Source organism: Lontra canadensis, unplaced genomic scaffold, assembly GCF_010015895.1.
Source record: "Lontra canadensis isolate GAN:19392208 unplaced genomic scaffold, GSC_riverotter_1.0 scaffold70, whole genome shotgun sequence".
Classification (NCBI taxonomy): domain Eukaryota; kingdom Metazoa; phylum Chordata; class Mammalia; order Carnivora; family Mustelidae; genus Lontra; species Lontra canadensis.
The window spans coordinates 6,964,832-6,991,768 of record NW_022631064.1 but is presented as its reverse complement, the minus strand read 5'-3'; the positions used below and the strand labels follow the sequence as shown (position 1 = coordinate 6,991,768).

General features: G+C 38.5%; 1 protein-coding gene across 6 annotated transcripts in view; it reads right to left on the bottom strand.

Moving 5' to 3' along the window:
* Positions 1–26,937, bottom strand: part of MPDZ (multiple PDZ domain crumbs cell polarity complex component) — a 128,535-nt gene that overhangs the window by 11,140 nt on the left and 90,458 nt on the right. For 3 of the 6 annotated variants that reach the window (XM_032880579.1, XM_032880581.1, XM_032880582.1), the window contains 14 exons: positions 25,832–25,942; positions 21,207–21,305; positions 20,394–20,465; positions 17,761–17,923; positions 15,850–16,046; positions 14,639–14,730; positions 14,327–14,417; positions 11,949–12,029; positions 5,558–5,650; positions 5,398–5,472; positions 4,098–4,272; positions 1,789–1,934; positions 961–1,044; positions 636–829 (listed from right to left, as the gene is read on the bottom strand). In XM_032880579.1, the coding sequence (XP_032736470.1) occupies positions 636–829; positions 961–1,044; positions 1,789–1,934; positions 4,098–4,272; positions 5,398–5,472; positions 5,558–5,650; positions 11,949–12,029; positions 14,327–14,417; positions 14,639–14,730; positions 15,850–16,046; positions 17,761–17,923; positions 20,394–20,465; positions 21,207–21,305; positions 25,832–25,942 (1,673 nt within the window). The remainder of the gene's footprint in view (positions 1–635; positions 830–960; positions 1,045–1,788; positions 1,935–4,097; positions 4,273–5,397; positions 5,473–5,557; positions 5,651–11,948; positions 12,030–14,326; positions 14,418–14,638; positions 14,731–15,849; positions 16,047–17,760; positions 17,924–20,393; positions 20,466–21,206; positions 21,306–25,831; positions 25,943–26,937) is intronic. The other 3 variants (XM_032880580.1, XM_032880583.1, XM_032880584.1) reach the window with 3 other exon arrangements.

Here is a 26,937-nt window from a genome sequence, read left to right as displayed (position 1 = left end):
AATCTGCTTCCTCAACCCTTTTCCTCTGCTGCCACAGCTCCCTCACAGTATGTCTCTGTCTCTCATCAATGGAATTCTTTGTTGCAAGAACATATTTAATTCTCATTGACCAAATCATGAGTTTTTTGAGGTCAGGAACCATGTCTTATTTAACATGTTCCCCAGAACTTAATGTATTCCCTGTCACACAGCAAGTGCTCAAGAAATACCAAATAGGGCACCCAGGTGGCTCAGTCGGTTAAGAATCTGCCTTCAGCCCAGGTCATGATCCCGGGGTTTCGGGATCGAGTCCTGCATTCCTGGACTCCAGTCCTACATTGGGCTCCCGACCTAGCAGGGGGTCTGCTTCTCCCTCTGCCCCTCACCCCACTCATGTTCTTGTGCTTTCTCGCTCTCTCGAATAAATAAAATCTTTTAAAAGAAATACCAAATAGTTTTTATCTAATAGCCTCAAGATCCCCAAAAGACTAACTTAAAAAGCTCAAAATGAGGTCTTTAGATTAGCTCCCTTCCTGAGTGGGCTGACTACAGCTACTCAAAGAACACCAGCAGCTGATAAACATTGACTACTGCTATAAAAGGGCTGAAATTCAATCATTTCCAAAGATCATGAGGTTTGCCCTCTTCATTCGTACCTCTTCCCAACAATACTTAATCCCAGGCCTTTCCCTGGCTTCTTCTGTAGCTCGACAGTGAGGGTGTCATACACATCTTCCTCTTTGTACGGAGCCTCCTCTCTGTAGAGCGTCAGCCGCACTCTTTGTGGAGTCTGTCTCAGGACATTAATTGCTTCATCATGTGTGGCCTTTCTCAAGTCAATCCCATTCACCTGTACAGAAATGGGACACTGTGAGGACCCAGGTCTGTCAAATAAGGAAAGAGCAAAAAGGAAGTGAAAGAAACAAAGGAAACAGACCACCCTCCCCAGAGTAGCTTTTTCTTTGTTAATTATAAAGGTACCTCTAGAATCTGATCTCCAGCCCAAAGTCTTCCATCTTTACAAGCTGCTCCTTCTTCATAAACTTCGTGGATAATAATGGCGCCCTAAGGGCCCAGACAAAACATATTCATGCTTTAGCCCATTCTTCCTAAGACTGCTAAGCAGAAAGGAAGTCAAAACACACCATACTTTTAAATATAATGTGAAGGGTTATATACTCACTGGATCCATAGGGAGTCATATCAAAAGTCAAAGAAAAGTATAATGGAATTTTTGCTACAATACTCAAAGAAGTTTACATATCTTTCTAATGACAGGGACATATAAAGAAAAAATTATGCAACATACAAATCATACATATGTACATATAATAGGTATACATCACCTTTCCTATCACAAATGAAATTGACAGATATACTTCACTTTTCTTAGCCACAAATGCAATAATTAGATTTTAAAAGATTTTTGACATTTAGAAAATTTTGTCTATAATTATCCAGTTTTTCAGACTCCTTTCAATATGGGCCCAACCCAAACATATCCAGTCAGTAAAAAGGCAATTAAAATATGGTAAAGACCGGTAAACTAACAGAAATATTTTGAACCTAAAAGTTCACAATCACAAGTGTAACTATCTTATTGAGTCAGCACTCACTCACTTAAAATAAAAGTCCCAGTACCCAGTTTTCGGTGTTTGCTCTTTGAATTAAAATAACAATGAATTATGCATTTTTCTAAGCTTTTATGTTTCATTTAATAAAACAGATAGGACTCTCCCTGATAGCGATCTCTCAGGGCTCACTGGAGGGGCTGCTGTGTATCTGAAGCACCTCGGGGAACGTCCTCACCAGCAGAGTGTCTGACCCTCCAACGATGCTCAGGCCCAGCCCTGTTCGCCCTTTGGAAATCTCAATGGTTGTTTCGCAGCCTGGGATGATGGGGCAGGTTGCAGGATCAGAAGCAAAGATCGCTGGTGTTGACGACCTGCTTGTACCTAAAAATAAATTTTAAAATGAAAAGAAATACAAATACAAATAGATCAAATGGTATAAACAACAAACCACCACCCCACCCCACCTCCGTTGCCTGTCGGGGACAGAGCAGAAAAAGGGTCCAAGGTTACAGACAAGAAAGATTTCAGATTTACCTTAATCTTTTAGTTATATTTTAAACATATCCAACAAAATGATTAAATCATCATTAATTTAGGGTGGTGGATACAAAGTTACGTTTTGCACTATGGTACATTTTCTAAAATGCTAGGGATGATATGTGTAAAGGAGCAAGAGCAGAGAGCTGAGCTGAGCCTCTGGTTTCATGCTGATATGCCACACTTCACTAGAGCCAAACAACCTCTTATGAAATTATTATTTGTACAGCTCAGAACTGAGGTATGTAGTGTTCATCTAAAAACACATTCTGGGAAGACCACAAAAACACAAAGCACATCATCATATCAGTAATTCTGCTTGTGGTGCCTGCATTTCAAGTTTTTTTATGTTTTGATTTTGGTTTTCCTTTTCTTCCTATCCTAGAGCATCTCTTCTTATGTAATCAAATCTGTGCACATAAGCAACTGGATTTAATATCTGAGTTTATAAAACAAGCGAGACAAGCAGTTTCTTTCTTTGCGTGTCTCACTCGATGTTTTAGAAACTCAGATATTAAAATCTGGTGCATATATGCTCAGGATTGAAGAAATAAGAATAGGTTATGAGAAAACAAGGAGATTATAATTTCAAACCTTGTTTTATGACAGTCTTCATATCATATGTTTTATGATATACCAAAGAGCATACAGCACACGTCATGTTTTGAAAAAGCTGAGACACTTGGTAGAGTAGCTTAAGGCAAGAGGCTCTCTCTTTAGGAAATCAGAGACAGACTAATTCTTGCTCCTGAAATGGTAAGAGCAGGTGTAAAGATATTTCTCTTATGTTACATCTTCAAGTAGCATTTCACATTTTTATAGACAATGCTATTTTGGGATCAACATAAAATTGAAAAAGGAGACAATTTCCATAAAACCTTTTAACATTTCAGTGAGCTACCCAGTCTTTCTAAATAAAGGATTACTTTGACCAGATATGTATTACTTTAAGAATTTTTTTGTCTAACTATGTTATATATGTTTTAAACTGCTGTATCCTTAAAAACCTGTCAAAAGAACTTAATGTTTCAGTCTGGAGGCCAAAAGAGATTTTTTTTCTTCCATTGCAGAAAAAGCCTATATGTTTTACTTTTTTCAATGCTGCAAAGCTTGAAATTTACTGTCTTATTTTTTTTCTTTTTTATATACATAAAAAATAAGCAGAAATCATTACAGTGGTGAGTCAAGGAAACTGAGGTACACACCTAGATATCTTGTAAGGATTGATCCCTCTTCCATTTTTTTTTCAATTATTTTTTAAAGTTTTTTTTTTTTTTTTTGACAGAGCACAAGTAGGCAGAAACGGAGGCAGAGAAGGGGGAAGCAGGCTCCCTGCTGAGTGTAATTTTTAATTTTAATTTGTAATTTTTAATTACTGCTTTAATTTTTGTCAAAAAGTAGCTTAAATGGATAATTTGCCTCAATTTGCTACACTGGCATTTTCATGATGCTCACAAGTCTCATTCCATGGTCCACATACAACCATTTTCATATAAAGGATCTACGACTCCGAAATGACAGAACTCAGATCAATTGTGCTAACTTTAGCAATGACTATTGTTTTTAAGAGTTTAAGATACAGTAATGCAAGGCACTGTATCCATTTTACCGATTAGAATACTGAGGCTTTAGAGAAGTTACATTACTTGCTCAATATAAAAAAAGGAATATTCAAAATGATGATGCTACTTCATTGGTCAAATGCGTGGAATCACAGGTACCTTCAGCAAAAGATCCTTGGAGAGCAAAGAGCAGCTTTAGAGACTCAGAGTGGGAGGATGGGTTCCCTAAGGCCCTGTGGCTGGTTAATGTGCAGCACACAGTTCCCTGCCTAACAGTCCAGTGATCTTTCCTCAGGAGCCCCTCTCCTTATACCATCTTTTCACCAAAGCGTTCCCTGGCAATGGCCTTTCAAACAATCAAGCAGGTGGCTCCCAAGCAGGAAGCTGCCCCTGGGGGGTTTCAGTGCACCACACAAGCAGGAACCACAAGAGACTGGCCCCTTACTTGGGATGGACTCTGGTTCCGGGGAGCCAGAAGATGGCGCCATCGGAGACAAGGAGCTGCTTTTCTGTTCTCCACTGGCCGTACCAGCCGCCGAAGCCACAGTCTGGGGGTCACGATTCTCAGCACAAATGCTAAGTTTCACTGTTGTCTTTGCTGTTTTCAAAAGACTAATAAACTGGCAGGGTGTTGGTGTGGCAGAGAAACAAAATTCAAAAGCAGATGAGTAGACATAAATCAGTAAGTCACTGTTACAATTGGAATCCCTTTCCTTGTCAGCACTTGAGAAGTCAAGAAAGAATACTTGTCATTTCTTTCTTGTTTCTCAGTTGCTGATATTAAGGCCAAAGTTTATTTCTATTTTAAGTCTAGTTTTGACCATATTGTTCTTTATACAAGTACAGGGTTTTCAATGTTTGACATTTCTAATTAATCTCATCCCTACAAACTTAGAAGATATATATATATACATACATATATATACACTTCCTGATTCTACTGAGAATCTGAAACAACTTACACAACCCTTTTAATAAAATGGAAACTCAGCAGGGTAAGGAAAACTGCAACAGAAGAGTCAAGCCAAATGGAAAGTTAAAACATGGACATATGGGCTAAAAGGTTCAACCTATACAATTATTAAAGTTGAATTTGAAAAATGGTTTAAGCTTCTTGCTGGCCAGTGTAGAAATAAAAACATTTGCACACTAAATCTCAAAAGAAACACAGCTTTTTTTCTTGTACTTAATCTATGAAATGCCTCAAGTGAAACAACTAGTAAGTTTTACCACTTTTGAGGACAATAAAACTCATAACGGTTTAATCCCAATGAAAGTAATGCATTTAATGACTGAGTCTGTTTATAAAACAACAGACAAAGTGCATATTTATTGGAGCAAATATTCATAAAAATTTCTTCAGTCTTAATATGAAGTTGACCTTCATTTAGAAGTTACAAGTTTCTGGGGCAAATAATACCTTACATATTAATAAAAACAATTTAAAAAAAAGGAGTTGTAAGATTTCTAAGGGAAAATGGAAATGATATTTATCAAAAATGCCCACTGAACACTGAATTTTCTAGGCAATAGAAAATACGTTAATATCATTTGACTAGAAAAATAGAAAATAGAAATTGAAGAACTTCCAAAGAATCCCTTCTTTTCCTTAATGATATCTGTCTAATACAAAGTCTAGTAGAGCTACATGGTTCCAATTCCCTATAACCCCCACACCCCACACACACATTGGCCATGCCCACGGAAGGGCTAACAGTTTTATTTGCTTCCTTTGGGAAACATACCTTTTCAACAGGATAGCCAACAACGACTTCATCGTCTACAGCCAAAATCTGATCTCCAACTTTGAGCCGTCCATCCTAAATGGAAACATGTTAAGATTTAGGGTGATTTTATAGAACTAATCCCCTTCTCCACCACTTTATGACAGTGAGAAGGCCTCACCTTGGCTGCCACCCCATGCTCGGTTAGACTCTTTATGATGACTCCGCTAAGCGTATCTTCCTCACTGATGGCAATGCCCAAGCCCCCTTGGTCCTAGAGAAATAGTAACAATTTAGAAAACTTGAAGCAAATAAAATTTATCCAAAGGAAAGGTATATGGCCATAACTTCTGAACATTATCTTCTACCCCAGGGCTAGAAAACAGATTAAAAGCAATCTAAAGTTCATTAACAGAAATTTCTTAAGCAAACTTTCAAACTTTTTAATGGAAATAAATTTTCTTCTATCAAATATTCAAATGTATTCATTCCTCCCATATGTTTACGATTTCTAGTGCATTTACCCTATATATGCAGTTACACATCTCTAGTAACTTTTAGCAAAATATCCAGAGAATAAAATGCATTCAATAACTGAATGAATATACAACATTTCCAATGCAGTTTTGTGAACTGGCTGATGCAGTAAGTCATTAAAAAAAAAAAAAAATCAACCAGCTTCCTCTTCCTGGCCTACAGCGAAGAAGTAACAACCCAATCAGGCCCCTTCATCCCATCCCTTCTCCTGAGCAGACAGACTACAATTACTTCTGCATGCTCTGTCCTTTCTGGGGCAGAACACCCAACATTGTTTCCCCAGACACTTGTGTTTTGATTTGGTGCAGAGTGAAAACACTCTCAACTCTGAGCCCAGGGACATGCACTGAAAACCTGCCAAGCCTAGAAAGCTATACGTATTTTGTCTCTATTTTCCACATTTTCTTTTATCAAGACCAAATATTCAATAGTAAGACTTTTGTGTTTCTTTAATGTTTACATTAATAAAATTAAAATGGGGTTTTGAGTATTTTCATTCTGGTTAGGGCTAGCAACCATTTTCATTATAGTTTCTACCCAGGAAAATGTAAAGCAAAAGAGAGAAAAAGGAGATTTTGCCATGGTTTCTATGTAAAGGATATGTGAGAGCTGTGCTTGCTACCAGGCATTTAGGATCATGATTGTGACATCAAGGTAAGGCCACACCATCATTTTAAAGATTATCAACATCGGGGCTTTTCTGAGGCAAAGCATTCATGTTTGATGAGTTTCGACTGTCATTGTGCATCTCTCTACACCATACTCTCTTTCCGCAGAATCAGTCACATTTGTAAGACACAGAAAACTGCATTTTTAGGGTGAGCAGAGCTCGGTTCTCATTTACTTCCTGTCTAGCTGTAGGAAGTTGGATATGCCACCTAACGTGTCTAAAACTCAATTTTCTTATCTAAAAAATGAGTAATAACACAGCTGACCCTTGAACAATGTGGGAGTTGGGTGCTGACCCCTCTGCACATATGAAAATCCATGCATAATTTCTGACTCCTCAAAAAATGAACTATTTAGAGCCTTGTTGACTGAAAGTGTTATCAATAAAAACAGCTGAATAACACATTTTGTATGTTATGTGGAGGATATACCGTATTCTTCCAATGAAACTAGAGAAAAGAAAACGTTATTAAGAAAATCATAAGGAAGAGAAAATACATTTGCGGTCCTATACTGCATTTATCAGAAACCTCCACTTAGAAGTGGACCCACACAGTTCAAACCATGTTGTTCTTGACCAATCATGAGACTGCTGTGCGGTAAGAAAGGGACCGGAAACCTGATGTGCTATATACAGTGTTGTTATTACACATACCCTCCTTCTACTTATTACCCTACAGGAAATAATCAAATATATTTCAGATACATTTTCTAAACTTGCCAGGATTTTGAGACCCTGAGTCCCGATCTAGCTGGTGAAAGAATCAGGCTTAATGAAGGAAGGTGAACGTGCTACCAAAAAGATGAAAACATCTAATTCAGCTAAACACTCTATTTGGGATTTTCTATACCAATGGTCTTTCCTATTACCACAAAGAAATATTTGTTTGAATAAGTAATACGCTACATCTACAATGACTTTATGTATTCAACTCTGAGATCTGATTCTCTCATTGCCTATTCTCTTATCTGCAGTCAGAAAAGTACCTTAGCAGTCCAGAGGGCATTTGCTGGTTGTTTACTTAACAACATTATCATATTCCTTCCTACAGGCTCCTAGATTTTTGTCAGAATATCCCACCCCCTCCCCCTGCTGCCTCAAACAACAATCAAGAGCATGCTCTCGCTCTTGCTCATTCTCTCTCTGCCTATGTTTTGGGTGTTGATTTTAAAATACACTCACAAACTCCTTCAAGAAGGGGATCCTGGACGTGTGATGGACTTGGGTTACTGAACTGTAAAATAGAGAATAAAGCAGAAGGAATGGTGCGTATATCCACACCTGTGTCAAAGGCATCGGGAGCTCTGTCCTTGCTCTCTCTTGGATCCCGTGCTCTGAGGGAAGCCAGGTCCATGTTATGAGGACATGAAAGCAGCACCACAGAGAGCCAATGCGGCTTCCTCCCAGTGCTCATTTAAGTCAGCCATCCCAGATGCGGCTCTTCCGGCCTGGGTCAAGCATTCCTATGACACCAGTCCTAGCTGGCACTTTGCTGTCAAACTGTACAGAGCCTGACCAGACCACCCAGCTGAATGGCTCCCAGATCCCTGACCCACAGAAATAGAGATAATAAATGTCTATTGTTCTAAGATTCTAAATTTTGTGGTAATCTGTTATTTAACAGTGGATAAATAACTCCAAGGACGGAGTCTGAATGACTTGGCTCAACAGTACAGTTCTATTCCCATGGCCATAGTCCCAAGCTCAGGAGCTGGAGTGTGAACAGAGCCGACTCAACTAGCATGGGTTTCAGGACTTTTACTCAGAATGACAGCACAGCCACTTTCCTCCCAAGCCCCTGACCACAGGTGAGAGAAGCAGCACATGACCCCAGCTATGGCTGGCAGACATTCTAAGACAGAGGAAGACCAGCCTTGGGATACAGCTGACCACTGACAGCTGTGCAGGAAGAGGAAAAGAACTGGTTCTTGATGACACTACCGAGCCACAGATCAACTATCCTGGAAGATCGCTGCCCAGGAACCTGAGCCCATATCCCCCTCTTTCACTAAGTCTATAGGCGAAAGGTTTTTTGTTATTACCAACAGGCGGTGTCCTAAGAGGAGCCATGAGCTACACATCTGTATATATAATATGCCCCAGTCCCACTTAAAATACTACAAAAATAAGCATATCCATAAACACATCTAAAGACAATCAACTGGCATCAGAAGAGTAGGATGAAATACAAATAAGGATAACAGGGTTGTGAGTGCGGTTTCCCAGCTGAATGCTTAGCTCTTCACCTCACTGCTGCCACGGGACATACAGCCCATAACAGAAAAAGGTCTGAGAGACACTGTTCTGAGCCAGTTATCAAAACACCACCATAGAGAGAAGGTGAAACAAATTAAGGAAACTTCGTTATGGAGTAACAGTTGTATCATTCAACAGCCAGAAGAGAGTGAACAAGAATTAAAAGTAGAACGAAGTCAAACCACCATTATTATCAGGAGAGCTATTTTGAAATTTGGAAGATTCCCCAAAAATTCAGAAAAAAACTAAGAAATGCTATTTAAAGACATTCACCCTATAAAACTCATATGGACTTGAAATGGATCTCTAAAAATTGTGCAAGGTTGCTTCGAGGTACAGGTACTTTCCTAGGACAAAACTGCTTAAAAACCAATCTTGAATCAAAAATCTTTTGTCTGTAAAGTGAATAAGCATTTCCGTCAGTCACTAGGGGTTCAGATTATACACACTATAAATTTCCTGCTTATATTTCTATTTTCCCACTTAAAAAATATTAAAAAGAAAAATAATCAGGGCGTCTGGTGGCTCAGTCAGTTAAGCGTCTGACTCTTGATTTCAGCTGAAGTGTTGATCTCAGAGTCGTGAGATCAGGTCCGGGGTGGGCTCCAAACTGGGCGTGGAGCCTGCTTAAGATTCTCTCTCTGCCTCTCCCTCTGGTCTACTCTACCCCACCCCCAACCCAGCCGTGCATTCTCTCTCTCATAAAAAAAAAAAAAAGATAATTAATCTGTCCAGAGAGTTTCTAAGGAGTCAAAACAGAAATGGCCTGTTACTATCATTTCTGTATTGAAACTGTTATGAAAACCATTCTCTCCTTCCCAACTCTCCTACACTTGATGTCTTTCCCAGCATACAACAGCATGTAAGCTGCCATCCATTCTTCCCTCCTGCATACTTAGTATGAACTATGCCACCCATACTATATGATAATGGGAGAAAAAGTAACAGGTTCTTCTTTTTCAACCTGTTTGCAATATAGATGTATAAAAAATTTATCCACATGAATGTTTATACATGAGACATGCTTGAGCCAGGCACAGCTAAACGACAAATGAATGAAGACATTACCAGTAAGCATTCTATAGGCCAGAATACCGAAGGAATATTTCCAAATAAACAGACATGAGATTAAGCTAGATTTTCAGTCATACAGGACTTAGATAATCTAAAAGAGAGCAGAAGGGCACCCCAAGTTGTATAAGCACAGGTAAGGAGGGATGAATTCTTAAAATAAATGGCCGTGGGCCCTTGAAACATTCAGTCTGAATGAAGTAGAAGATTCTTATAAGCAACATACAGGTTTCGGAAAGGTAAACAGGCCCCAGGCCCAAGTTGAAACAAGGAATGGAAAATGAGACTTGAAGGTGTAAGACCAGAGTTTAAGTTCTAACTCTATCATTCTGAGCAATGAGGACTGTTATAAGTGGGAAAAATAAAATGATCTCACAGGTTGCTGAGAAGTAAACAACATAATGCACGTGAGACTTTGCCATTAAATTTTTTCAAATAATCATAATTTTTAAAAATACAAGGTAGTATAAATGACAAAAAGTTGCAGATGAGGTATGAACGTTAGCAGGCTGGTTAATTCTCCCTTCTTCGCCTTCTTGAGTTTTGTCTGCACAGTCGACTAATAATGGGTTCAGCGTGGACAGGTTTATATGGTATGCTGTGTCTTTTAACCTGTCATTTTTAGCAAGGGCTTGTCAAAGGATGTTTTTAAGCACACATTCTGTGCAGCATTCAGAAACTCATGGTTTCCGACTTCATAATGACTTGAATAGTGCAAAGCATAGGCTGTCGTTATGCCAACTACTTACAAATGACTCATTTAATCTTTACAGTTGGGTCAAAGGTAATATTATCATCTGCAGTTTACTGGTGAGAAAACTGAGGCAAAGGAAGATCACATAATGTGTCAGCTATGTACTTGATGAAGCAAGGACTGAACCCAGATTCTGGAGCCAAGGCTCGTAAGCACCATGCTGCCCTGCCTCATAGCTGGGCAGTGGCCCGTGGACCCCTTCTCTTCTGTCGGCCTGCAGTAAATATAGCCCTGCTCCATGCCAACCCATGGCCTGCCTTCCTCTTCTCCCTGTGCGCTTTGCTGCTCTCTCTGCAAATATTCTCCCTCGTCCACCGCCTACCCCTGCCTGCATTCCAGCATGAGCCTGCAGCCCCTCAGAGCATTCGCAGGTTTCTGCTCAGCAAACCACCTCTTCAAAAGTGGTAATTTGAACCCAATGTTCAGATCTTTTCAGAAGTAGATACTTCACTGATGCCTATCAGTGAAGCTTCTAGAAATGTGAACTTTCAGTTTTATGAGGGGCAAAGACTATAATCTGTTTCTTTCTTTTTTTTTTTTTAAAGATTTTTTTTTTTAATTTATTTGACAGACAGATCACAAGTAGGCAGAGAGGCAGGCAGAGAGAGACAGGAGGAGGAGGCAGGCTCCCTGCTGAGCAGAGAGCCCGATGCGGGACTCGATCCCAGGACCCTGAGATCATGACCTGAGCCGAAGGCAGAGGCTTTAACCACTGAGCCACCCAGGCGCCCCTCTTTCTTCTTTTTATTTCCTCCAGAGCAGGCCCTTAGTAAATGTATCAAAAGGAGAGGGGCGTCTGGGCTGCTCAGCCAGTTAAGCCTCTGCCTTGGGCTCAGGTCATGATACCTTAGTCCCAGGATTGAGTCCTGCACTGGGCTCCCCGCTCAGTAGGGAGTCTGCTTCTACTTTGTCCTTCACCCCATTCTCATGCTCTCTCTCTCACTCTCACAAATGGATAAATAAAATCTTAAAAAAAAAAAGACACTGCTAAATGTCATACCTTGGGATAATCACAAAGGCAGGAAAAGCTTAATCTCTGCTAAAGTATCAATTAATACAGTAATTCTCAAATGGTTGTGTGCATGGAATCACTCAGAAGGCTTATAAAGACGCAAACTGTGGGTCCACCCCCAGAATTTCTCATTTAGTAGGTATGGATGGACCAAATGTCTGCCATTCTAGCAAGATCCCAGGTGATGCTGATGCCGCTGGTCCAGAGACCACACTTCTGAGAACCAGAGAATCAGATTACTGGTGTAAAAATTCAACTCAAAGCACATTTACCTTGGGAAGCTCCAGATGTTGTACGTTTTTAAATGAACAGAGGTCCACAGCTGCATCGGAAGTAGTACCACTTGGCTCAGGCTGACAGAGGGAAGGAAACGGCAAAATAGACAACTGAGGTGTACGTACTTTTGTTTGCTTAATAAGGGTCACTTGCATCAAAATTATTTCACATGTTATAATTAATTATTATTAACATTTCATGACATTTATGAACATTATATTCTCTTCAAAAGACTAAGAAGGTATGATTAGACAAAAATTATTTTCGAGCACAGAGACACAAAGTGGTTCTCCAGATGGCCTGTATTTATTCTCTGGTGAAATGCAATGGCAGCCCAGCTACCCAGCAGTGGGACTCACTAGCACACAGGACTCAAGCAGAGGCACCATCCACTGTTCTTCCCTATGTTAGTCATCAAGGAAATTCAGGAGCTATTAAATGTTTTACTTGAAAATTATTAAAATATTCTATTTTCTTAAGGGCTATATCTGTGGTACAATTTGTATGAAAATAAAATTTTCTCCTTTATAATCTTGAAAAATCACCTAACTCAGTTCACTATTATGAATGATTTCTCAGTTCACCAAAACAAGTGACGTTCATCATGTAGAGACAGCCCAGTGCTCACACGCTCCTTCCGGGGAAGCATTTCCTCTCACACTGTAATCATCATGGCTCCTCTCACTGTCAGCTTTTCATTCTCTTTGCCTCCCTTTATTCATCCTTAACAAGTATCTCGGGCTTTGGCACATCAAAAGTCCCACAAAAAAAAAAAAAAAAAACCTCTAAATTCTATGTTACCCTCTAGCTGGTGCCTTTTCTTTTCTAATTTTTTTAATCCATCATTTGCTTTCTCAAAAAACACTAGTGACCAGCTAGTTGCCAAGTCCAATGGACTCTATTCATCTCCTTACTTGACCTCTCCTCAGCATTCAAGATTGTAGAATATACGCTTCTTCTTGAAATATGTCCTCCTCAGCTCTACACAACGCGCTTGCCTGGTCCTTCCTTGTTACCTCTGGCCACTCTTTGTTAGGCTTCCTCCTTGTTTTATTAAAGAATTCTGACTTTGGCCCCCTTCTTCTAAGTATTCCTCTGCACAGAAGAGTTCCTATGGCCACCAGATAACAACTATGCACCTATGGGAATTCATCTCTAAACTCTAGACCAAAAGTCCCAATGTACATCTCTACCAGGCTTTTCAACAGGCACTTCACCCTAAAACTGCCTCAAATAGAACATTTTATATTTTTACAAATATCTGTTTTAAAATTTTTTCTATTTTGGTAAAAGTCAGCCATCCACCAAGTCACCATGTCAGCCATCCGGAAGCCGTCTACATCTTGTCTGTTGCATTCACCAGCCTAATCCCAGCCCAAAAAGAAGTACCTGGTACAAGGCAGACAGTCCATAAATACTTGTTGTATAAATAGATACCCAACCACTGGCTGTTCCTCACTGAGTACATTTAGTTAGGGATAAGGTAATGCTAAGTTGGATCCTAAACTTCTGAAACTTCTGACTTAATCATTTTCTTCCTTCCTTCTTTTCTTTCTATCTCTTTTTATCTCTCCTTCTCTCTCTCCCTCTCTCCTTCCTTCCTTCCCTCTTTCTTTCCCTCTTTTCTTTATTTTCTTTCTTTCTTCCTTTCTTTTCTTTCTTTTTTCTTTCTTCCTCCTTCCCTCCCTCTCTCTCTCTCTTTCCTTGCTAATGCAAGGCCTTCATTATCTTTCTCCTGAACTATTCCTCTAATTTTCTTATTCCCTTTACCTTAATTTCTCTTCCTTGAAACCTTTGATTTTTTTCTCTGAACCATTTCCAGAGAAGTACTTAAAAATACAACTCTTACTCTTTTGAGTTCCCTAAGACATCAAAGACGAAGTCCCCATCACAGTTCTCATGATGACCCTATCTCCCCTTTCCCAGTGACCTTTTCCTCACCAGCTCCCCAATGCCCATCTCACCCTCCCCACTATTCAGTGCTGCCCTGCAATTCTCATTCCTTGTATCTGCCAGAGCCTGCATGCCATTCCTTAGTCCATGCCCCCTGCCTGGAATGTTTTTGCCCACCCCCCACCCTGTGTCTTCTACTTCCAACACATACTTCACATGTGACCTCACCTAAAGAGTCATTGTCATGATCTCTGCAGAAGGAGACTTGACAACTTTTTCTAGCTTCATTATTCCCTATGTAGACCCTTCATGGAAGTGGTGTGCTTATTTACATGAGTGTTTCTTATACTAGGCCCCTTCAGGGCCAAGACCATGAGTCATTTATCTTTAACATTCCTATAAGGGATCGATACTTGTTTGCTGAATTAATACATAGCATATCAATAGAATCTTCCCAGAGAAACAAACACAAGATACATACCTCCTTATTCTGAGAATGCTCTGAGGTAGAAGGCAAAGGTTCTACTGTATTTCCAGGACATACAGCCATCTGACTCACTGCATCTTTATTTCTAAAAGAAAAAGCACTGACCTATCACAACATAATGATTCATAGTATTTTCATTCTTCTCCTTGAAGACTCATTAGGATTATTAGAGAAAATTCTGCAAGCCCAAAGACCTGGGACTAAAATACTCAGACATTTAGAAATGTTTTATTTTCATTTAAAGGAACTCTGAATCGAAAGACTAAAAAAAGGTATTTAGTAATCTAGAAAAAAGAAAATGCTTACCTGATAAAAATTATTTTTACTTTAGAAGGAGCACATTTAATGATTGAAGAAGCATTCTGATGACTTCTTCCATATAAAATTTGACCATTGATCTGTGAGAAACAAATAGCATTAACTGAGCCTGAAATTTGGAATTGGCTAACCCTTTATTATCCTTTCTAGCTAATAAAAAGTTCATTTTTTCCCTTCTTTTGAAATATTACATGTATTTTCCTTCCCAGAACATGAACCTGACTTTGATGGTGAAAAGACAAGCCCATGTTTAAAGCCAACATTAAAATGACATGCAGGTGGTCTGATCTCCACAGACGACAGAGGCACCACCTGGACTGACTGTAGAAAAGTAGAGAGTGAAATTCCTGGCAGGCACCAGGCTTCCAGCATATTCTGTACAAAGCAAAGGCTCTCCTGGAGGCACTAATGACCTGCACAGATCATCCTGGGAAGCCCCCTATGGCTACAGGTCTTAGTTAATCTCAAAACTCAGAACGTGGGACTAGGCCACAGGGAGGAGCACCACAGGCAGATTTGGGATTTGGGAAGCGGAAAGTACCTACTAGAAACTGCCAGTTATCTAGTCAGTCAGCCATTGCTGACTGAACCTTCCCAGCCAATAAGGAAACAAGAGTGCAAGGAAGAGTATTAAGGCAATATATGGGCACGAGGATCCCAGCTTCCAGAAGGCAAGGACAAACAAAACAGGCAAATGTAATTCTAAACACTAGAAAGTATGGTCCAGGAATTTATTCTGTTTGGGCGGCTGAGTTACTGTTTTCGTTACTTAGCCTTAACCTTGACCCCACTGCACGCCACCCGCATCACGTCTACCATTAGGAATTCAACTTCCAGAATGTCCAGTGGCTCAATCTCATTACTGAGGAGTGATTGGTCATTTGACTTTTCAAAAGCTCCTAATAAAAATGCAGCACACAAGAAAATGTTTTTGAATTGTGATCGTTATTACTATCTTGAGGCAAAAATTGTTTCTGGTGCTACCCAGTCGCAACCTTTTAATGGAAGTTAATGGGAACACAGACTCTACTTAGCAGAGATTTGGTTTACAGCCAAATGTTCTGCAGTGCCTCTATTTTATTAGGCAAGCAGTTGTTTTCTCGGTCACCATATGAGGCCCCGGTGGATTTTCTGGGAACTGAGGATTCCAGCGCACCAGTTCAGCAAGAGTAAACTCTGCATCCTCCGTAGGAACGTACCTCCAGAAGCTCATCTGCAGTCTGCAGTCGACCGTCTTTCCCGGCTGCTCCATTTGGGTCGATCCCCACCACAAAGACACTCATCCTGGATCGGTCTTTGTTCCCAGCCAGACTAAGACCCAAACCACTACGACCTTTCTCTAGCTCAATCATGTGTAGTTCTCCTGTTAGGGTTCCGTAGCGCTCTCTGATATTTTCTACACACAACAACAAAATGAGAGGCATGAAGTTAGTTTACAGCCGATGTTTTACTATGGAAGGTTATTTAGCTTCAAAAGGGCATTCCTTGGACCAAAATGTAAATCCTTGGCAGCTAAGAAAAGCGAAATAAGCTGGCCGCCTAGGTGTCAAGACTGGTTTCCGGGAGTATCCAAACTCTGAGGAATTTCTCTGCACCCAGTGGGCAGAGTGAGGAGGAGCTGATCTGACTGATCAGTGCACCGGGGCGATTCACATTAACAAACTCTCAAAAGACTCGGATTCAAACAGAATGCCACTCTATCGTTTGCAGAGGAGAACAGAGCATTCAGAGGATTTATCTTCACTGACCAGTAAGAGCTTTGCACTCACAGCAAAACTGGCGTGCACGTCACGTCGCGTGGGGCAGCTGCTTGGTACGCAGATCCAGAATATAGGGAATGCGTGCTTTCGTTGCACAGAGCCATCAACCAGGACACATTAAGGTACCTGTCTCAGCTTCAGGATACACGCCCTATTTAGGTGAGACCATTCATCTCTCCCATCCCACACATTCAAGAGGTAGAATTTATTCTTGAATCTGAGAGGACAAGGCTACATGGAGGTGCCCTAGGCCACAGGAGCCAACACTCATTTCCAGCCCTGTAAGTGCATCATCCTGAAGGCCCAGCATAGCTGGGCCCAGTCAACCACAACACATGACACCATAATAAATTGCTCCCTTATGGCATTAAGTTTTGGGGTGGCTTGTGATATGATATTCTGTCCCATGGTTTCCTCAGAGTATATTCTGGTCACCTTAATAGATTAGCAATATACTCTTATTTATTGAAAATAGAAAACCGCAAACTTCACAAATCATCTCTTAGAAAATGTTACTATGCGGCTGATGTCTTGCATTCCATATTGATTCTTAACTGCATCAAATTTATAAACTTTCATTTCCTGATTCCTTCTAGAATCTAGCAGCACAATTTTCACACCCTGTACACTTCCTAAAAGCATACACCATGGCTTTCTTAGAGTAATTATACTTTCAAAATGAAACGTTCTTACAGCACTGATAGATTGGTAACTTTTCACTAAATTTTTAACATTTCCTTGTAAAAAGGCTTATTTTATTAGAAAATAGAGACACCCCAATGATCCTAATAACAGCTGCCCCTGAATGCTTCCTGTGCGTCAGACATTTCAAATTTAATGTTACCAACCTCGGGTAAGGACCACATTTTCAAAAGAAGGGTGGCCAAGAGGCAAAGACTTTGAGGCAGTTATACAACTTGCGAATGCCTCAATATCATCTCCACAATTATTCTGTGTTACCAACTTAGTATAGAAAATGCCAGAGTTCAAGGCAAGATACCAACACAACCAGATTTTATAATGAGGACTCTGAGGTCTGGGAGAGGCAAGAACTTGTCTGAGATTCTCAGGTGGCAGATCCTGTAGCAGCTTCTGAGAGAGGGCCCTGCCCTCTTTAATGTTCACACAAAGGGCAGAGTGGGCTTTAGCAGGGAGAGTCATTTAAAGGAAAGGAAGAACATGATTTCATGCCCTGGGAATGCGTGCTGTATTCAGTATTTTTTCCAATCAAAATTGCAGCACGTATAAATAGAGCTGAAACATGCTTATCCATCCAGGACATAAGCTTCGAGAAACCCAGAGCTATTTCAATGTCTCTTATAACTCAGTGCATCACAAAAGACAACTTACTCCAGCTGTAACCAAACTCATCCTCTTTGTCCACGTCTTCGGAGAGTTTGCTGGCAGATGACTGTGTATGATCACCGCTCATTTCTGCAAATGCTGAAGAAGGGGGTGGAGGCACATTGCACAAAGGAGCCTTTTCTGGCTCGGATTCGGACTGACTGGGTGCCTGTGGGAACAAGAAGAATGCAGTGCGTATGCGTAGTCCAAGGAAGAAAATCTTCAGTAAAAGAAATAAAAGTATAATTGACAAAAACTGGCTTTAAAATATCGAACACATAAATAACAGAAAAAAATATATATATAATGGTAGACAGGAGTCAGGTAAAGTTTAAATACACTAAACAAAATACATGTTCAGAGGTTAATTTGTTAAACTGTTATTTGGTATTTTCGGCTAATGAACTCTTCAATTTGAAGGCTTAAATAACTTTAGAAAAAAATTGTACAAACTCTCCCTTTTGGGAAAAAAACTCCCGTTCAAAAGTCTTCATAAATATTCAGGGGTCTGGGTAAGATTTTGTGGGCCTAGAGAAGTCTTCCAAGAAACAAGAACGAAACTAACAAATAATTTAATCAAGCAATTAAAGTCCAGAGGTCGCTCATCAGACTATATATATATATACACAAATAATTCTTCACTGCTACCTGAATCCTCTCTCCAAATGACTCTCTTAACAAAGCCATGAGAATGAGCATTATACATGCAAGTTCGTCTACCACAGGAGCCAATTAGTGAGCACAGAGCACCCAGACTCAGATCTGAGGAGCTGGCTTTAAGCGACAACACCATCTTTCCCTTGACAACACCAAAGGCTTGAAAGGTAAATGAGCAAACAGGAGAGACCACTGCACACAAACCTGAAGTGTGGCATACTTGCTGTCACTGAGGGGCTATGGGCCCTATTTCAAAAAAGGGACTTCATATCAAGTTCTTCTATTACAGATTGTTAAATAGAATATTAGAGTTCAAAAGGCCCATAAGTCACTGAGTTCATTTTATTCATTTTGCACATGAAAAACTTGAGGCCATGAGAAGATTTTGTTCAAAATCACATTGGTACTAGATTTCTTTTGCCTTAATTCTTAATCCAATGCACTTTCCATTACACCAGGCTCTCTCCTCCAATTTCCATAGTAAGACAGTACCAAATTCAACAGAGATACCCAACTTAAGTTCTAACCATGGTATGAAGCTGTCCCTGAAGCCCTGATCCTACATTTTTCCTATCCTTCTTTATTTTACCTTTCATTCATATAAAATACCTCTGATATACCTCATTTTGTTTTATATGTGTGGATGTGGAAAAAGACTACAATTTAAAAAAACCTCCAGGGGTGCCTGGGTATCTGCCTTCAGCTCAGGTCATGATGGGATTGAGCCCCACATGGGCTCCCTGCTGAGCGGGAAGCCTGCTTCTCACCCTCCCTCTACTACCTCCCTCTGCTCTCTCAAATAAATAAATCTTTTTAAAAATTAAAAATAAATAAACTTCCTATAGAACACATCAAATAATAACCATGAACAAATATTTAGGAATTACTAATTGGTGTCAAGAATCAGAATAGCACAAAATATACCTAATACTAAAATGATATAACATTGAATGTGATCTTTCTTTATTGATTCAGAAACCACTTCAGGATTCTAGGCTGCCCCAAAATGAATATAATAAACATCAAATACTGTTTTTCTAATAAAGTAAAAGAGCTGAATGGCAGAGACTTACAGGCAACAGATTTTCAAGTTACAGAATCTACTGTGTTAAAATGTTTGGTTTATACACAACTAGCCACACAGACAAAAAGTACCAGTGCAAATGAAACCCTGTCATCTTCCCAAATGCTGTGCCATAAAACTCCAGGTCAACAAAGTACAAATGAAATGACCAAAAAACAAGAAACCTCATTTGATCCAATCCAGGTTTATTTAACATATGAAGGTTCGGGCAGGGGGAAATATATAATTTACAGTTTTTCTGGTTAAAATAAAAAAAAATACTTCACTATAGTAACAGAAAATGTTAACAAGTATAAATTAAGCCCATTTGATTTTTTAAAAAGGGAACAAAATCTGATTTAAACTTCCCATAATTTTAATAAATTTATGGATGCAAATGAAATAGATCTCACTTCATAACTTTCCTGAGCTTCCATTTACCTTAAAAATCAAACAAACAAAAAACAAACAAAAAAAGAAAACAAAAAAACCTACAAAATCTGCCAGTCTAAAAAGTCGCTCAGGACTTTAGTTAGGCACAAACTTTTCATTCTGTTGAATAAACTAAAATGGCATCCTAACATTACTGATAAATCATAAAGCAAATACAAGCTTGTATTTACAAAAAGGGGCAATTAAGTGTAACCCTTCATTCTCAATGAGATCGGTGTAATTAGATTATTATTGATACTTCTTAATCAAAAACTAATGTACTATATGTTGGCTAATTGAAAATAAAAAACTGTCACATTAAAAAAGGCTTATTAATAAAAATACAACTTTTTAAGATCAGTTAGCCTTCATCGGGGGGGAAAAAAAAAGGCAAAGTGTGCTTGAAATCACTCCATGCCATGTATGCACACAAGTATAACACACACACAGCACACCTTATTCACGAAAATTTCACACTGAGACAAACCTTAAATGGTGTGGGAGCAAAAGGGTTAGTTGGGGAACAACGGAAGGTAACTCTACTTGAATTCTGTAATTCCTACAGTAACAGAAAACATATTCCTTCAGGTACAGCATCTTTGGTTATCCATATTATAGCAACATGAAAAGCCAATGAAAAGTCATAAAATGTTTCCTGAAATTGTTGAAAGCTTCCTTCCTCATCATGATCAAATTATAATGAACAAGTTCTTATAAGTTTTTGTTTTAGTTTTGGGTTTGGAATTCTATTAGAATATGAGAATATCCACGTTTAGGCTTACAAGCATTGAAACAGTTACATGCTTCCTGATTCAGGCACTTAGCTTGGACACATTTTATGAACATTCAACACACTCCCACATATACCCAGTTATCTGTGGAGTGACTAACACACACAAGGGCTTTTAGGACCACCTTGTATAAGTTTGAGAAGGACTTAAACAAATACAAGGCTTTAAATAAATTTTGTGTGGAAGTAGTTCATACATTTGGCAATTAGCAAAAATTTAAGTATCAGAAACATAAACTCACAACAAAACAGAGGAAAGAAAGGCACTGGACTCATGATTCTCCCCTACTGTTCAAGAGAGCCATCTAATTTCAGCTATAAAAATGAATATGCTCTGGCAAAAAAATGTGCTTAAGAAAGGATTTGCATGCCCACTCCAAACACACGGTTTTGTTTTGTTTTGTTTTCTTCCCTGCCCAAATTTAGTAAACAGTGAACTAGGACAAAGGCATAGTAACAAAGAATGAAACGTTTGCAAAAGGCAATGGCAAGACAATGGCATTATCCAACCTTGTCAGCGTTGAACTGTAGAGAATCAGCAAATGGGTTAGTGCTGCTGAAGTTGTACTTAGGGTAAAGGTTGTGCGGCAAGGAAGGCAAAGGGGATTTCTAAAAGGAAACATAAGAGGCGCTGAGCGCAAAAAAAAATGTACTTAACACAACTTAATTTTAAGAACAACGTACTGATTGAAATCACAGTGTGAAACTAGGTCCTGTCAGATCTAGTGATTAACAACATCATATTCAACAGTCGAGAACTAAAGGTTTACCTCTAGTGTCCTGGATCTATACCCGAATCTCAAACTGGCCACCAAGGAAATTAATTCGTGAAACTGATACTAAATTTCTTTTATTTTCACTATCACAGAGAGATGCACATAAATTTTGCCCACTTTATATATTTATCTATGTTCCATGCATATCAGTGAACAGGTATCAAAATTAAAACCATAACTGTTTTTTTTGTTTACATTTAAAATTATGTTTTTTGTAAAACAAAAGGATGGTCTGTTTCAGAATGCAAATTAAACATTTGTCTGCTAGTTCACTGGTAACCCTCATGACTCTTTTATCTTGTTTCCCAGGAAGGAAAATTCTCATACTTAGACTAGAGATTAAGATGGCTTCAGATCAATAGTAGTTTCTCATTTAAAAAAAATGAAATCAACAATTTTAAAGAAATGAACCACTGTTCAGTGATGTTCTCTATTTCTGCGTACTTTTTGTGGAGGCAGAAACACTGATTCTTTAAAAAATTTTCCTATAAAAGTTCCCATGTTAGAGGAAATGTATGAGGCTTTGAATATATTTGAAGTCCTTCATTAGAGGGATTCTCATAGATTTTTGTGGCTTGCTTGATATATGCCCTGAGCTAGGACTATTGGAGTTGAATATACATATTAAAGGCAGGATGACTGCCAGATAGAATTTAGCATTTTCATAGTTTAAAAAAAAAAAAGGAAAAGTAATTTCCTCAACACAATAAATTCTTTTCCTTCTTTTCATACCCGCTATCTTTTTCTTTTATTGACTATATCTTTCAGGGGAAATTGCAGACATTTAAAATTCATTTTGGCTCCAATTAAATGTTTGTGTTACTTCTGTCTATAAAAAAGTCCTACTGGCAAGCATCAAGAGTAGGGAGAGGTTGTCATGTGACACCACCCTGTCTGGGAGAACACTCTGGAAAGACTCTATCCTCAGTACGCCTGCACTAAAGCTTATGCCACATTACCCTTTCAATCTGCTCTTCTTGCAATGTTTTTCCTACAGAGGGAAGACGGGAAAAAGAAATGGGCACAATGACATTTCTGCTCATCTCAACTTTCTCTCTGCTTTTCAGTTTAAATGTCAACTCCTGCTTTACAAAAGAAAAGATCACAAATGCCAAGGAACACGACCATTTATTAAGGTGGAAAAAAATGACTAGGCAGAGATTAAAAATATATTCTACACAAAATAACTCAATGCTATGGAAGTTGGAAATTATTTCCAACCCTCATACATAGAATTTTTAGGCTTTACATTTCCTTTATAATTCTGTAGAACAATTAAAAAAATAGAACCATAATGGCAAGAAATGGAATATTTAGAGAGAGCTTTAGCTTTTTGTTTTGCTTTATAATTTGTTTCAATTTCCAGCTCTTACAGGATTAGAATTTGGCCCTGACAACAAAGTATAAAAGTACAGCATGAGCATGGCAAATGAAGTGGTAGATCTATTACTATGAAAAGATTTAGAGAAATAGGCCGTATTTCTTATTAAAAAATCAACAATGAAACTCCGTTTATAGTTCTAAGGGCTGATAGGAATGGAAATGTTATTAACTAAGAAGAAACACAGGGAAGACAAAAACATTCTCTGGCCCATATTAACAGGGCCTACCCTTTGGGGAGACAATGTGGTCCACCTGACGGTAATAGATCAGGAAGTATGGAATTTATTATTAAATATTACCATTATTATTATTCTCTGTTCTGTGAAGTTCTGATTCTTGAATAGTCTACGTGCCAAAGAGACTGTCTTTTCAGCCTAAGATTTTTTTGAAGTTTAATTCATGTACAAATAAAACATTTTCCATTAAGAGACTCTTATGTATTTGTGGGGTTTTTTTTTTCCCTTTAGATTACTAGAGGCATGATTATTTCATAAGGAAGTAAATCACTGAAAATCGAGTAGATCTCATGTTAAATGCAAAATTAATTCTGATTTCTCAAAGCTGAATGCATATTCAGGGGAGGAAAAAATACCTTTCCTCTATTCATCTAAGGTTTCCAGCTGGATCTCTGTAATAAAAAACAGATTAACAAGAGAAAAGTATATATAAGTATTGATTTATGTTAACTTTTATGTGACACAGAGCCTTCATAAGATAGCGAAGACCAGGAGGAATGGTTAAACCGGAATATTTTGACACTAGGTTTGCTTGAGAGTGGAAAGTCAGCAAAATTTGATAGGACGAGAGTATGAGCTAAGTGGGGAAACGGCGGGGGGGGGCGGCGGGAAACTTAGCAAGGTGTGTACATTCAGATCCTTCCCAGGGCCCCTGAATCTCTGGAAGTAAGGATCTTCTTTTCTCCAGGTACAGGGAGGGCATCTCTCACATGAGGGTGTTTATGACCTGCATCAGGGGAACAGGCCAGGGTGCCCCATGTTGGGGCAGTATGCCCTGAATCCTGGCACATATAACTTGACTAAACATGTCACTCTAGGCAAGATTTCTCCTGGAATAATTGCTATAAAATCAAGTGTCATTATACCTCAGAGAGTAAAATAGGAATATTTTCCAGGTGTGTGAGAAAAATACCTCCCCAGCTCATTAGAAAATATGACTGGCATTGAAAGAAATGTTTGTAGTTTAAGTTTTTAAAAGTACAATGAAGAAGCCTATTCAGCAGTCTATAGTATTGTCCTACGTGATATAAAAGTTGGAAATTAAGAATAAAAAGAATAAAACCCACCCACACAAAAAAGAGTTTTAAACTTAAACAGCCATTCACCAATGCCATCGTGCTGTATCTATGTTTGACACAACAAACAGAAACAAATGTGGAAAGATTTGTAGTTATTTAAACAAACTGAATACCATTTGAAGAGAATTCAGCGTGATGCGGCCCAACCATTTGGCAGATTTTCTCATCTGAATGGATAATTATTACCTAACAACCGAATGATTAAAACTGCAGATGTGAAGATAACTGCTTACATTAAGAACTACTGAATTCATCTTTTACAGTAAACCCAGACCAGAGCTACACCTGTCTTTTTTGTTGTTGTTAATTTTATTTTTCCAGTGTTCCAAGATTCATTGTTTAAGAACCACACCCAGTGCTCCATGAAATATGTGTCCTCCTTAATACACCTGTCTTGGCAACAAAAGTAAAGACCAACAGGATAAATTTGGTCACTCTAAATTACATTGCCCAGAATACTGACAAGTTACTTTTACTGATCTCGTCTACAGAAATGTTTGCTACTGTCTTTCCATCATCTGAGCACTGATTTCTTATATTCTTAATTTTAAGATAAAAAATTATAAAATAATTATATATTTTAAAGTTTTAGATGGTTCTTTTAATTTCCCTCACATATGTTGACATTTTCCTTTTAAAGACAACCAAACCTCAAAGCTAATGAGCAGGTATTTCAAAGAGAATCACTTTGACAGGGTTGTTTTGTTTTGTTCTGTTTTCACTAAAATCCAGAAGTAGAACCTCTATGATTTTCAGGACATCTATGAAGCTCCTGAAATGAGATACAAACTTTTCAGGATTGTGTGTTTTTCTGAAGAACTTTCCAAGGGGTATGTGGCCCAAATATGCTCAAGAACTTCTGCTTGTGTAAATAATCTTTTTCACTGAGACATAAAGGAATAGTAAAAAAAAAAAAAAAATAGTTTCAAACTCGGCATAATTTTCTTCTTCAGAATCTTTAGGGCATATCAAATACACAAGGACTCGCTTAGTATCTTCTCCATCAACAACATTCATTAAATGGATTAAAGCCATTTTATCTGTCATGACTGGTGGTAAATTGGGTTAGTAGGTTTCTGTCTATACTGGGGGCTATTCAGTGATGAAGTGCCCATGGCTGGGAAGCAGCAATTATGAAATCACTCGTATATAAACATACTGCTTAAATTTCTACTATGTAGAATGTCCAGTGGGACAGACAAATACATTCAAGACGATTCACGCATGATCATGGGATTACATATGCTGGAAATTCTGTCTGGAGGATATATGCATTAGGAAAATGTCATCTCTCTGGCTTTTCAGGGACTGAGAGGTCACATATAGTAAGCTAAGTCATTATACCACATTCCTCTTAACGACTTCAATATTTTGTAACTACAATGAATACTAATAATTATCCATCTAGATACCTATGGCCACCAATGGATCCTACTTCTGTGTGTTTTCAGTAGACGTGAAGTGTTTATTAAACATGGTAGAAGGGATTTCCAGGACAACTCAATTAAAAAAAGAAAAAAAAAACATTATAAAATTTTAATAAGTCTCCTGAGATTTTAAGACTGGGTATCTGCTCCTAGAGACAACTTGGCCCTTGATACATTAGATTCCAAGTTGAACATTGTTTGGATTTGCCTACCTTGCCCTTTTTGTTCGCTTACCCTTGGTCTGTTTATAATGCTCTGTACCATAAAGACTACAGGGTTGCCTGCTTTCCGAATGGCTTCCACAGCTTGCTCATGGCTTGCATCTCTGAGGTCCATCCCATCCACCTGCAATGGAAGGCCTCAGCTTAACATTTCAAGAAGCTATAGAACAACAGAACAATTTGTGGATCTGGAGTTCTGAGGATCCTGGGGGAGCCTCCTGGGAAATCTGTTCCAGAATCAAAAATAATTGAGACTACCTGTGAGACTCTAGAACTTTTCATTGTCCAGCAGACTTGTGGTCCCTTATTTTGACACTGACTTCTGTCCCCATAATCAACTGAAATAATCATCAGTTGAAATGAAGGCTCTACTTCTACTTTCCTTACAGTATCGGTTATCCCTTTAATAAATCAAAATCATTAAAGAAATAATAAAAGGGAACTGCCTCACAGCACTGTGTTCATCATGAAAGTCACTGTACACGTTTTCTCCAAATCCATTAAAGATTTGTTCGGGAAATAGGTGGGCAATATTTTGTGTGTTTCTCTCTGTACAGGGAAGCTTGAAGTAAAAAACAGAATTCTAATGTTGAGAAAAATCAGATTACGGCAAGATTAGCTTTGAAGAAGAATCTTTGTAGTGGACATGACAGGAGCTGGAAGCCAAGAAATTGCGCTTGTTAGTAATTCTTCTATAAATAGCTTGAAAATGAATGTTATTTTGTAACTTTTTATTGACCATGGATTGCCTGGGTGATGATCAGCTCAGCTTACATACTATATAAATAGGAAGGAAAGTAGTTTGAAAGGCCAAATGCTAATCCTGCCAGAAAACTACAAGATACTATAATCATTTTATCATTTCCAATTACCAAAATAGGATATATATACAACAACATAGCAAAATCAGAGCAGACACAATTCTGGAAAAGAAAATTAATTAGATCTCTGCATAGAACATTATCACCTTTAAAAGAATTACATGCATTTAATTGAAAACTTCTTTTAGATTGACACTTAGGTAATGTAATATGCATGTCAGTACATATTAAAAATGGCTTTCATTTTTTGTAGAACAAAAGTTAGTATAATAGTAAATAATAGAAGTTAGTCTACTAT